The 13,222-nt window shown below is 47.6% G+C and overlaps 1 protein-coding gene across 1 annotated transcript in view; it reads left to right on the forward strand.

Moving 5' to 3' along the window:
• The window catches only part of PSTPIP2 (proline-serine-threonine phosphatase interacting protein 2), an 81,463-nt gene that overhangs the window by 32,634 nt on the left and 35,607 nt on the right, over positions 1-13,222 (forward strand). Inside the window, exons 5-7 of the mRNA XM_018568270.1 lie at positions 1,672-1,772; positions 7,267-7,344; positions 8,754-8,788. Coding sequence (XP_018423772.1) covers positions 1,672-1,772; positions 7,267-7,344; positions 8,754-8,788 — 214 coding nt within the window. The remainder of the gene's footprint in view (positions 1-1,671; positions 1,773-7,266; positions 7,345-8,753; positions 8,789-13,222) is intronic.

The following is a 13,222-nucleotide window of genomic DNA, read 5'->3' on the forward strand; positions in this document are numbered from 1 at the left end:
GTAAAAAAAAAAAAAAAAAAGACGCCAAATAACAGCAAGATACAAAAAAAGAAAACACAAATGCGCTCTCTGTCAATTCTCATCTGGTATTTTTCCCTCTCTAATTTTTATTTTTTTCCATTTTTGACAGAGAAATCAAACGAAAAAGGGCAGAAAAAGAAATGTTGGCTTTTTTTTTTCATTACTGTGAAATAAAAACGTCAAAAAAAACCCCCACAAAACTAAGCAAGCGCTCAGGAGCCATTTAAAGCCCAGTGCACTTTTAAAAAGCCCCAAAAATACCATATTTCCCCTTTCTCATCGCTTCCAATAAATGTTGTCTAAAATGGCAAAGTGCTGATCCCAGAGTGCTGGGATTTCAAAATGTTTTTGTTGAAATTTCGGTGATGCGAGTACTTTCAATTTGGCTGATCTTTATTTCCTAATCTACTGGACACGCTTCTGGGACACTTGTTAGCATTTAGGTGCCTCTGACAGTCTCTGGGTATCAGCAGTCTGAAGCTTCTCAAATGGTAGTTTAAGCCGTCATTCACACGGGAAAAGGCCGGCATGTACAGCTCCGTGCTGCGTGCAGTTCCCGGGAAGGACTGGTGCTGCGTGTGATTAGTACGCAGCCCCTGTCCTTCTCTATGGGACTACGCCGCCCTACGCTCACCCGCCCTGCACGTCCGTGCGGGTGAGCGTACTCGTACGCTGGCAGGATGGATCCTGTCTGCGTCCGAGCGAGGAAACACGCAGGGCTGTAGCTACCATGGGGAGAGTGAGGCAGTCGCCTCAGACACAGCTGAGAGGGGGCGCAGCCAGGGCTCGGCAAGGAGAAGAGGAGTGGCACAGGCTCCAGCTTCTTTTCGGATCCCCGCTGCTCTCCCCCGCCTGTATGGGCAGAGGACTCTGCGTCCTCCAATCTCTTTTTCTATTTAAAAAGGGAAATGTGTAGACCCCCGATATTTCCCCCGAAGCCGCCCCAACAGTAAAAAAAATAATAATACACACGCACACACGCACACACGCACACACACACACACACACACACACACTGCTAGACATGTGCAAAGACTACAAATTTGTTTCGGACGAAATGAACGGAAGCTAAAAATTTTCTCTTTAGTTTTGTCAAACAGATTTGGCCTCCATCCCATTCTGCGCTCCGCTATTCTAGGGCTCTTGATGTCACGTACCGCACACGTCTGTTGGGGGGGCACAATTTTCTGTTCTTGCCTCGGGTGCAAAAGGAGCTGGCTACGGCTCTGGAAACCCGCACCCGCACGGACCTGCACTTGAGGTGAGCGTAGGGCGGCGTACGGCCGCGTAGTCACATAGAGAAGGACGGGGGCTGTGTACTAATCACACGCAGCTCCTGTCCTTCCCGGGAGCTTCCCGATACGGCCGTGCACGCAGCACAGAGCTGTACGTGCCGGCCTTTTCTTGTGTGAATGAGGGCTTATACTCACACATTCCCCCCGCTGATCTGTCAGAAATCCAGTGTGCTCCTAACTTCCTGTAGTGAGCTGACAACGATGCCTCTGCTGCACTGAGACTCCAAGCAGCGCTGTCAGCCCTGCCCGCGTCTCCTCTCCTCCGGCTGTCCAGATTTATTTCCAAGGTAGAGTTCTTCTTTAGTGACGTGCCTCCCCAGGCCAATGACTGACGCATTTCTCTTTCTCTGTGCAGAGCTTGGACATCACCAGCATCATCGGCTATGACTGTCTCCTACAACACATGAATGACGGGAGGAAGAACTGTAAGGAGTTCGAGGACTTCCTCAAGGAAAGGTTAGTAACCGCTGCTGAGATGGAAATTCGCTCAGGGTGAGGTAAGGCCACGAGGTCAAAGTCTATGTCTGGGTTAAAAAAATATATCTGTAGTATATTTCAGCAATGCGTGATTTACAAATGCTGCTCGCACAGCTGACAATGCTCTCTGTGTGGAAGCAGTGGTCTCTCTGCAGAGGTCAGGCATGTCCCCTGGTGAGTCAGAGCTCTCCAATATGCAGGAAGAATCAAGCAGTGCTCTGGGTTTGACTCAGTAGGGGCATACAAGCAGCCACAGCCTGTGTAGAAAAGCCTTCCCCCTAACGTCATGCTGCAAGGAAGGACCCTTCTGTGTGGAAACAGTGGTCTCTCTGCCGAGGTCAGGCATGCCCCCTGGTGAGCCAGAGCTCCTCCATAAGAAGGGAGAATCAAGCAGAGCTCTAGATCTATTTTAGTAGGGGCACACAAGCAGCCACAGCCTGAATAGAAAAGCCTGCCCCCTACCAGCATGCTGCAGGGAAGGACCCTTGCGCTCTGAGTGGAGGCAGTGGTCTCTCTGCAGGGGTCCAAGGCAAGCCTAGATGAGTCAGGTCTATACCTCTGCAATCAGTAAAGCTTCTGAGAAGAGAAGGACCCTTCAATGGAGTCACTAGGTGGGTGCAGGGAGTTTGTCCCGCACCGGGTGACACCATCGCAGGAGGTGACACCAAAATGACTGACCGTAATTTTGGTGACACCCCCTCTGAAAAGTCAGGCGCTCGGTCATGGACTGAGAGGCCGACAGCTGCACAAGAGAGGAGGGGACCTGGTGGCATACCTTATGAATGTCCCCTCCTCTCTTTGCTGGCGTACAAGTACCCCTTACTCATTCACAAGGGGGGGGGGGCGGCATCTGGGTGCCCCCTTAATTAAAGGGGTACCCCAATACAAATAAGACCCCCTGCCCGCAGACCCCCACAACCACCGTGTCACGGTTGTGGGGAAGAGGCCCTTGTCCCTATCGGCATGGGGACTCCCTCCCAATGCCGAGGGCACGTGGACTGGTAAGGCGCAGGGAGGGGGCGCTCAATCACACCCCCCCCCCCTTTTCTGCCCTGCTGGGCCAGTGCTCAGATAAAGGGTCTGGTAGGAATTTTAGGGGGGACCCCACTGATTTTTCCCCTTTTCTGGGGCTGGGGTTCCCCCTTAAAATTGCTTCCAGACCTAAAGTGCCTGGTATGGATTTTGGGGGGAACCGCATGCACTTTATTTTGTTTTGACTCGAGGGGATCCCTCCTAACATTCCCATCAGACCTAAAGGGTCTGGTATGAACTGGGGGGGGGGGGGGGGCGCAATAAAAAAATGAAAGAAATATTTCTAATGTCATTTTGCTGCAACGAAATTTCGTCCACTAACGGATTTCGGAATCGGAAATTCAGAGTCGTTTATATTCGTTATTTCCGTAATTCCGAATTGCCGTCTGAATTTCGATTCGGAACGAAACGAATCGCACACGTCTACAGACTACCGCTAACGAATTTCGTCCGGAATTTTGGTTATCGGAAATTTGGATTCGTTTTCACTCATTTCTGTCATTTGGAGATTCGGATATATCTGAATCCCTGAATTTCCGAAAATACGTCCGAATAACGAATCTTTCCGAAACGAACACATGTCGAGTAGAGAGTCACATGGTGAGAGGCTGCAGCAGGGGCTGATAAGGACTGCACTGACACCGGGATTTACATGATTGTGTCATCTTTAAATGACATCTCTCAGTCCTGGAAGTAGACGGTGACCCCCCGGAGGACGCCTGAACAAAGATGGTGCTGCCCTTCTGGAGTGAAAAGTGAAAAGCAGATGAAGGATTGTCAGGGGAGCACTGTGATCTCTATGAGGTTAACTATGGGGTCAGGGCTTTTCCCCATAGTTCTCCTAAGGGTAACGGGAGGAAACAAACTAGCGTCCTACCGTCACCCAAAGCTCAGTATACCGCGAGCTACACCTCGCCGTATACTGAGACGCCGCAGCTGGGACGGATCCCGACATTACTGTCCGGATCTACCCAGCTGCGTGAGTGACAGCTGGCTCTGCCTATCTAGAGCCAGCTGTGCCCGCTCCCTCCCCCGTCCGTTCCGCCAGTCAGCGCTGGAGGATCGGAGCGGGGAGGGGGGGATCCCTGCAGGGAGCCTTGAGTGACAGTCACCGCTCTCTGCAGGGATAGATCGAGAAGTGAGCGAGGGACGGTATGTGTTCGCTCACTTCCCGATCTACTGAGCCGACCTGTGAAAGTCTAATTGTCACACGTCGGCTCGAACTATGAGGATGAGTGTAAATCGCTCACCTCATAGTTCTCCTTTAATAAATACCAGGAGGTGTGACACTGACTCAGTACATGACATGCTATGACCATGACCAGGAATATCTGATGCTCCGCCCTCCCGCTCTGTATGTTGCTGTTTACAATGAAACTCCTGTAAAAAAAAAATCCCGGGTAACGATCTCCATTAAAAGCATTCCAGAGACGTTATAGGCCGGCCAGCTTTGTGCTCTGTAGATGGTGAGGTATGCCGGGTCTAAGTGAATGCTATGTGGGCGGGTCCAAGTGCTATGATCACATGATCAGTCCTGCTAACCTGCAGAATATTCGTCGCTTGGTCAGATCCATTGTAATATGTTACAAAACACTCCCGAAAAACTCGTATTTTTCAACGTTTTGCTATTGTTTTCCCATATCTAGTTTTGTAGCCCCGATGAAGGGAGACTTGTTGCCCCCCGAAATGCGTTGGATTCTGTTTATCTTCCGATCGTCAGATTGTGTTCAACATTGTAACTTTGTAGTACGATTTTTGTATTTTCTCTGTTTATGTTTTGCGCACAAAACTGAAAAACACATTCTTAAAGCTGAACCGAAATGTTAAAACTACTCCCCCCCCCCCAACAGTGCAAGGGTTAAATGCTTGGTTTTGTACCATTAACCCTTTCGCTGCCATAGCCATTTTTGCATATATTTGTTTTTGCACATGTCAGTTAACTGTTTTTAGTTAGTATACTTATATTCCCCCCAAAGCGGAGACTCTGTAGAACACTATGGCAAATAGAGCTGCCCAATCACTTGTATGCTGCGTGGGGGTGTGCTTACCCCCCCTCCCCCATCTCCGCCACTGGCTATCCCAGGCTATGCTGTCCTCCTCTAAGCGGGCCTGGACCAGCACGGGGGTTCTGTACGCTTAGATGGGAAGGAGATCAGCACACTCCCAGCACTCCAATCTCTGGACTTCAGGGATCCCAAGGTGACTTTAGGGGTCTAATAGACCCCTGCTGTCTCCATAAAGAGGACCTGTCACTGCATGTGTGCTATCACATGGTAGGGGGGTTGTTAGTTTCTTGAAGTTTCTTTCTAGGGGCCTTGAACTTTCCGTTTCGCTGGCTCAGTACACCCAGCGGATCATTCAGGTCAGAGCAGATACCAATTCCCAGGTGAAGTGAGAAGAGGAATGTGGGTGGGAAAGGTGCTCAACCAAAAACAAATGTCACAATTATTAAAGCCCAACTGAACTTTCGGATTAAATCAGCTGAATCACATTCCAGATAATTAATTGTATTCCTTCCGAAAGAGTAGAAAAGCCTGTCCGCCGCCAGCATGCTGCAGAGATGGACCCTTGTTCTCTGTGTGGAAGCAGTGGTCTCTCTGCAGAGGTCCCACACGCTCCCTGATGAACCAGAGATACAGCTCTCCAATCAGCAGGGGGCATAAGCTGTCAGAGTCTTGGAATGCCTTTTGGAACTTATAGTTTCATAACAGCTGGAGTGCTGAGGTCGCCTACCCCAGTTGTAGAGCTAGAGGTCTGACCAAGCAGGGGATTGTCTGAGCGCTGCAGAGAGACCACTGCTTCCACCTAGAGAGCAAGGGCCCTCCGCTGCAGCGTGCTGGCTGGGAACAGGCTTTTCCACTTAGGTTGTGGCTGCTTATTAAAGAAAACAAACTGTAAGAGGTTGCAAACTAGAGACGCACCAATACCATTTTTTCCCAAGCAGAGTACGAGTGCCAATACTTTTCCTCAGGTACTCACCGATATCAATGACTGATACCTTTTATCAGTGTCATGTGACAGTTCTTCTAAAACAATACTGACAAATGATTTAGGACAGTGGTGGAGCACCAGGACCCGGTCCCAGCTGCAAACGCTGCGATCCTGGTAGTTCTGACGCTGACTCTAAGCTGTAGAGGAACTACAAATCCCAGCAATACGTTATACAGCAATGCAGAATAATACCACCAGCTATAGAGGACTACAAATCCCAGCAATACATTATACAACAACGCAGAATAATACCACCAGCTATAGAGGACTACAAATCCCAGCAATACATTATACAGCAACGCAGAATAATACCACCAGCTATAGAGGACTACAAATCCCAGCAATACATTATACAGCAACGCTGAATAATACCTTCAGCTATAGAGGAACTACAAATCCCAGAAATACATTATACAGCAATGCAGAATAATACCTTCAGCTATAGAGGACTACAGATCCCAGCAATACGTTATACAGCAATGCAGAATAATACCAGCTATAGAGGACTCCAAATCTAAGCATACATAGTAATGCACCGAGCTTCCACAGGGAGAGCCGCGTGTAATGTGCAGGCCTCAGGTCATAATTGAACCCCTATGTGAGCCCTAATTAGTTTTTTTAAACCCTAAAATATAGAGGGTTTCCATTTGAGGGGCTCTGAGCATCCTAGATGCCCTCTCTGAAGCCCTGGTATAGGACCCGTACACTCTGGAGGCAATGTCTCTCAGCTTGCTGGGGTTTGCTCAGGACTCCCTTGATAATAACTGGTAGACATAGAGACATCTAGGCCAACCTGTTTAGCTACCACCCCGCACTACACCTACAGTACCAAAGGAAAATTGGGCTGGGGGGACAGAGGAATCTGTCCCTTGGGCCAGTAGTAATAAAATATGCTGGGCTAGGGCCCAGAGTGGAGATGCTTCACCACCAATCAGAGTAGGACCCGCAATCAGTGACACCTGTTTAGCTACCATCCCCTACTACTACACCTACAGTACCAAAGGAGAACTGGGCTGGGGGAATCTGTCCCTTGGGGTAGTGCTAATACAATATACTGGGTCAGGGGCCCGGGGTGAAGATGCTTCACCCTCAGTCACAATAGGACCCGCAATCAGTGACACCATGTGGTGATTATAAAGCTATCTCATTCAGACCTGTGATCAAAGCCTCTGGCCAAGGGACATCTTCCAACACCACATCTGATTGTGGGAAAGGTGTGTCCCAGGTAACCATGTCCTTATGAACACTCACCTTTCACCATTACCGTTACCGAGGCACCATGCCACCCTTTGCCTGGTACACCTTGCCTAGCCCAGAACAATCTGCCCCCACCATGAAAGGACTAGTCATGTGGGTTTTCCACCCAGGCCTTCCCAGGTCTATGCAGCCAGAAGAAGAAGATGATGATGATGATGATGACCCTTTGTCTGTCTCTGATTGTCTTCTATAGGGCTGCCATAGAGGAGCGCTACGGGAAGGAACTGGTTAATTTAACAAAGAAGAAGCCTTGCGGACAAACTGAAATAAAGTGAGTGCACCATTTCCTGTCTGTGTCACTGCCGTAATCATTGTGATAACCACTGAACACGAGGCTTTCACCAAATCTGAACCACATCAGTGTCACAACTGTACCGGGGAATAAAGGGGTCTATGACTAAAATATACTGCAATCGCTGACCTGCTTCTAAAAATACCAGATGCCTGGCTGCTATACTACATTTAATGCTGGTCATTTTGGGGTCACCTCTAGGTGACTATTAAAGGGTCAGGATGACTACCAGTGGACTACTGAAGGGTCAGGATGACCACCAGGTGACCATTGAAGGGTCAGGATGACCACCAGGTAACTATTAAAGGGTTAGCATGACCGCCAGGTGACTATTAAAGGTTCAGGATGACCGCAAGGTAACTATTGAAGGGTCCAGATGACCACCAGGTGACTAATGAAGGTTCAGAATGACCACCAGATGACTATTGAAGGGTCAGAATAGCCACCAGATGACTATTGAAGGGTAAGGATGACTACCAGGTGACCCTTGAAGGGGTCAGGGTGACCACCAGGTGACTATTGAAAGGGTCAGAATGACTGCCAGGTGACTTTTGAAGAGTCAGGATGACTGCAAGGTGACTATTGAAGGGTCGGGATGACTGCTGGGTGACTATTAAAGGGCCAGGATGACCACCAGGAGACTACTGAAGGGTCAGGATGGCTGCCAGATAAATATTGAAGGGTCAGGATGGCCACCACACATTAAGCCTGATGAAGGGGACCCTGTGCGGCCCCGAAAGCACTTGTTTCCACTTTGAGTGACTTCAAAAAATAAAAATGAAGATTCACTAAAACTTTGACGTATTCTGTCATATTTGGAGTGCTGGTGACATCTATATACAACGATTTTACTTGATACGGCGTAACGGCGCCATCCGTAGTCATTGCGAGCACCCATATTTCCACATGGGAAGTCCGGTAAGGTGTGCTACAGGTCCTTGGACAGGATGACTACCAGGTGGCTATCAAAGCATCAGGATGACCACCAGGTGACTATTAAAGGTTCAGGATGACCGCAAGGTAACTATTGAAGGGTCCAGATGACCACCAGTTGACTAATGAAGGGTCAGAATGACCACCAGGTGACTATTGAAGGGTCAGGATGACTACCAGGTGACTATTGAAGGATTAGGATGACCACCAGGTGACTACTGAAGGGTCAGAATGACCACCAGGTGACTATTGAAGGATTAGGATGGCCACCAGGTGACTACTGAAGGATTAGGATGGCCACCAGGTGACTACTGAAGGATTAGGATGGCCACCAGGTGACTAGCCTTTTCAACATAGGGTCACAATGGCAGACTATGTGTCTCTTTCATGGAAGATGCCTGTTTTGGTTAATGTATCTCAGCACACTAATGTAACCTCTTCTGTCCTCCCCTCAGCACTCTGAAACGGGCTCTGGATAACTTCAAACAACGTAAGTACTCAAAGTACAAGTAGTGACACTCCCTGTATATCTGTCATCTGCGTATTAGAGTGTTTGTTTGTTTTGGAAGGTGTAGGCAAGGGTTAGGACCCCTGTTAGTTTTCTATTCCTGTGTGTGACCCCTCTAGGTAGATTCAGCTTCCCTATCTGTCCCAGTGATTATTGTTACTATAACAGAAAGTGATGAGAATTCCAACATTTCAGAGGTGTCACCAAAACAGGAAGTGAGGGGAAATCTTCCAATGGGGACACCTGTTCCAGCGACAAATGGCTAAGAAAGGAATTCCCCTCACTTTGTAGAAATTTCCTCTGGCTGTTGTGTCTCCAGCACAGGAAGTGAAGGATAACCTGCCCAACGGGACACAACTCAGGGCCCGTTCACACCAGATGCAGTGCGCTCTGGCCCGATTCTGGCCAGAACGCACTGCCTCGCATTGCGGCCGGCTCACTTTTTTTGTGGGGCAGGAGGGGGCGTGGTGGGCCATTGCAGTGAATGGCACCATAACCACGCCCTCCGGCCGCAATGCAATGGTCCGCACGTGACCGCAATGCACATTATGCCTGAGGTCCGGTGCAATCAAAATGCTGCAAGCACTATTTTGAGTGATTTTGAGTCTGAGCAAATAACATATATCAGGTTATACAAATTGTTAACGGTCAGCTAAATAATCTACAAAAAACTGAAAGGAAATACAGTACATCCCATATTTAGTGTTATTATTATTGTAACATTTACCTTAAAGGAGAACTATGGGGTCAGGGCTTTTACGCCCAGCTGCATGAGTGACAGCTGGCTCTGCCTATCTAGAGGCAGAGCCAGCTGTACTCGCCCCCTTCCGTTCCACCAGTCAGTCCCTCCCCTGTCACAGCGTTCGCTCACTTCCCGATCTACTGAGCAGACCTGTGACAGTCTCATTGTCACAGGTCGGCTAGAACTATGAGGTGAGTGAAAATCACCCACCTCATAGTTCTCCTTTAAAGCTTACGTTTCATTTCCCTATATTCCCCCACCCCCACCCCCAAATCAACATGCTCATTACATTTTTAAATAAAACCTTTTACCTTTCCATGTACATTCCTTATTTTAGACCCGATAATGTCATCACTGGCCTCCTGGTGGGAGGGGCCGGCCGGGTGCTGTACATAGCTTTCTGAAAACATCACAGCGCCGTGTCTCGGTGCTTATTTCAAGAGCTCTCAGCCCTGATGCAAGCAGTGGGCGGGCTCTTGGGAGGAGTTATGCAAATATCAAAATACCTCGATGGGTGGACGTCAGTCTGAAGGAGTGTTGGGAGTTACCTAGGGACGGTCCGCATGCAAATACAGCCTGCCTAAGAACACCTATGCAGAACACATATGCAGATTCCCCTTAGGGAACTCCCAACATGTGCTGTTGAGCCTCTATGATTGGAAGATCTGTAATCCAGGGAATAAAAGGGGCGGACCAGAGACCGTCAAGCTAGAGAGGATAGAGCTAGATGATGCTGGACATCATCCAGCCAGGAAAGGAGGTGGGCTCTGTCTGACTTGGTGAAGTCCACATGAGAAGGCATTTCCAGTAAGGATGGGCTTGGGCGTGTTTGCAGCTCCATGTGCTGAGCCCACCAGGAAGTTGACAGCGCGCAGCGCCAATCACAGTTACTGAGACATTTCCCGGTCCGCAGCTGCAGAGATCGGGAAATGTCGCAGTACCTGTGATTGGCGCTGTGCGCTGTCAGCTTCCTGGTGGGCTCGGCACATGGAGCTGCGAACACGCCTGAGCTCATCCTTAGTTTCCAGTCCCGGAGAGGAACCTCAACATCTGTGCAACACTAAGGCCTTGTTCACACCGAAAGCGTGTGCGTTCCAGAGCGGTAGCTGCCGGAACACACCGCGATCGCTAAGAAACTTCTCCCCACGTTTTGAGGCGGGAGGGGGCGTGGCAGCGCATTGAATTCAATGGCACGGCTTGCTTCCATGTCCCCCCGCCCACAGTGCGATCAAACATGTGGCAAAATGTTGCCAGCATTGCTTTCCACTGCAAACACAAAAAATAGAGCAAGCCTTATTTTTTGCGTTTGCAGTGGAACGGAACGCCGGCAAAGTCTTTCCACGCGTTCAATTGCACCGCGGCGGGGGGCAGGGGGGGCGTGGAAGCGGTGCCATCAGTGCCATCAATACAAGGCCTAAAGGTACGGCGGGAAGTTCAGCTGTAAACTATCTTTGGAGAAGCTTCAGACTGCTGATACCCAGAGACAGTCAGAGGCACCTAAAGAAGTGTCACAGAAGCGTGTCCAGTAGATTAGAAAATAAAGATCAGCCAAATTGTAAGTTCTCGCTTCACCAAAATTTCAACAAAAAAATTTCGAAATTCGAAATTTCGAAGCAGAGTATTGCCATTTTCGACAACATGTATTGGAACCAACGGGGAAATATTGAGTTTTTGGGGCCTTTTAAAAGTGCACTTGAATGGCTCCTAAGCGCTTGCTTAGTTTAGTGTTTTTTATTTATATATAAAAAATATTATATATTTATTTTATTTTTTTGTATTTTGTTGTTATTTTCCATTTTTTGCAGTAAGACATTTTTTTTTCTGCCATTTTTTGTTTTGTTTCTCAAAAACAAAAACAAAAAATACTAAGAGGAAAAAATACCAGCTGAGAATTGACGGAGAGCATATTTGTGTTTGTTTTGTGTGGTTTTTGCTGTTATTTGATGCCTTTTTTTCCACAGTAAATAAAAAGTCAAAAAGTAACATAAAAATTTAAAAAAGATAATACACAGAGATTGTTTTTTTTATTATTTGTTTTTGTGTATTTCATTTTTACTGTATATATAATACATAATCAGTTAACAATAAAATATACAAAAAATAAGGAAACCGTACACATCAAACCTTGTGACATTGTCTCTTTAATTTTTTTATGTGACTAATATTATTGCTTTTTGTTCTTACCATCAAAAAACAAAAAACAAATCACAACCAAACCAACACAGGAAAGTTTTTTTTATTTTCAAGCAAGTTTCACCCAAGCAGTCTGCATGTTGAAATTGGAGGCCAAAGTCACCAAAATATTTTAGAAGCCAAATCAATTTTTTCCAAAATCAGCCCCTCACCCCTACTAGGGACCAATAGGTGGGAAAGGGGGTTGGATAAAATTTTTATTAAAACGTATCTAAATACAAAACAAAAATGTTATATATTTGCAGCTCACCAGTCCTTAGATGTAGTGTCTGCATTAGTTTTCATCTTTCAGGCTAAGAACATTTTCAGCAATTACAGAAAAGAAATGTTGATCCTGCCAGAAATGCCGTGTCCTGGTCATGTCCGGTGAGCTGAAAAGCTATCATAAACAATGTTATCTTTATTGTGTGAACTTATAGTCCCAGCGGCCCACCATGTAATGAACATAGAGAAAGGCAGACATGAAGTTTGAAGTCGCCCTGCCCCCATAGAGACAATGGAGAAATAAGTATAGACAGGAAGTGTGTTACTGGCAGGATCAACAGCTGAAAATAAAGGAAACAATGAAAGGCAAAGTGAGTAACAATCTGCTGCTTCTTTAGACTTTAAGTCTCCTTTATCGTGCGCCATTGACATCAAGGTGAAGGCACAAACTCTGAATTCTTTCAGGGATTCTTTACATTTTGTTTAATGTTTTAGTTGACCTTTAACACAAAATGTCTGTTTGCTACATGTAAACATGTCGTACAATGACCTCATACCGTACTGACTTGTCCTCTAATGACCCCGCAGCGGCTACATTCCTTTCCACGTAAAATTTGCAGCACAGTCACATTTATGACACGCAAAAAACACCTCACAAAAAAACGGAGAACAAATATCAGGCCTGAGAAGCCAAACCTGATCCTTGGCCTGACCTCTAAATGTAACCTTTACATTAATGTATGGGCCCTCCTTCCCCAGAACACGCCCCTTCCAGGCTTCTTCTGAATATCTTCAAAGCAGTTTGAGGTCCCCCAAGTTCCAGGGCCCTATGTAAAGTAAAGATCAATACACAACTGTGGTTGAGCACTGGCCAACCTGTTCCTAACCCTGTGCCCTTCTACCGCCCAACCTTATGCCCTCCTACTGCCCAACACTTTGCCCTCCTACTGCCCAACACTGTGCCCTCTTACTGCCCAACACTGTGCCCTCCTACAGCCCAACACTTTGCCCTTCTACTGCCCAACACCGTGCTCTCCTACTGCCTAACACTGTGCCCTCCTACTGCCCAACCTTGTGCCCTTTAACTGCCCAACACTGTGCCCTCCTACTGCCCAACACTGTGCCCTCTTACTGCCCAACCATGTGCCCTTCAACTGCCCAACACTTTGCCCTCCTACTGCCCAACACTGTGCCCTCCTACTGCCCAACACTGTGCTCTCCTACTGTCCAACACTGTGCCCTCCTACTGCCCAACCCTGCGCTCTGCTACTCGACAA

This window comes from Nanorana parkeri, unplaced genomic scaffold (assembly GCF_000935625.1).
Source record: "Nanorana parkeri isolate BGI_ZX_2015 unplaced genomic scaffold, ASM93562v1 scaffold1166, whole genome shotgun sequence".
NCBI classification, from domain to species: Eukaryota; Metazoa; Chordata; class Amphibia; order Anura; family Dicroglossidae; genus Nanorana; species Nanorana parkeri.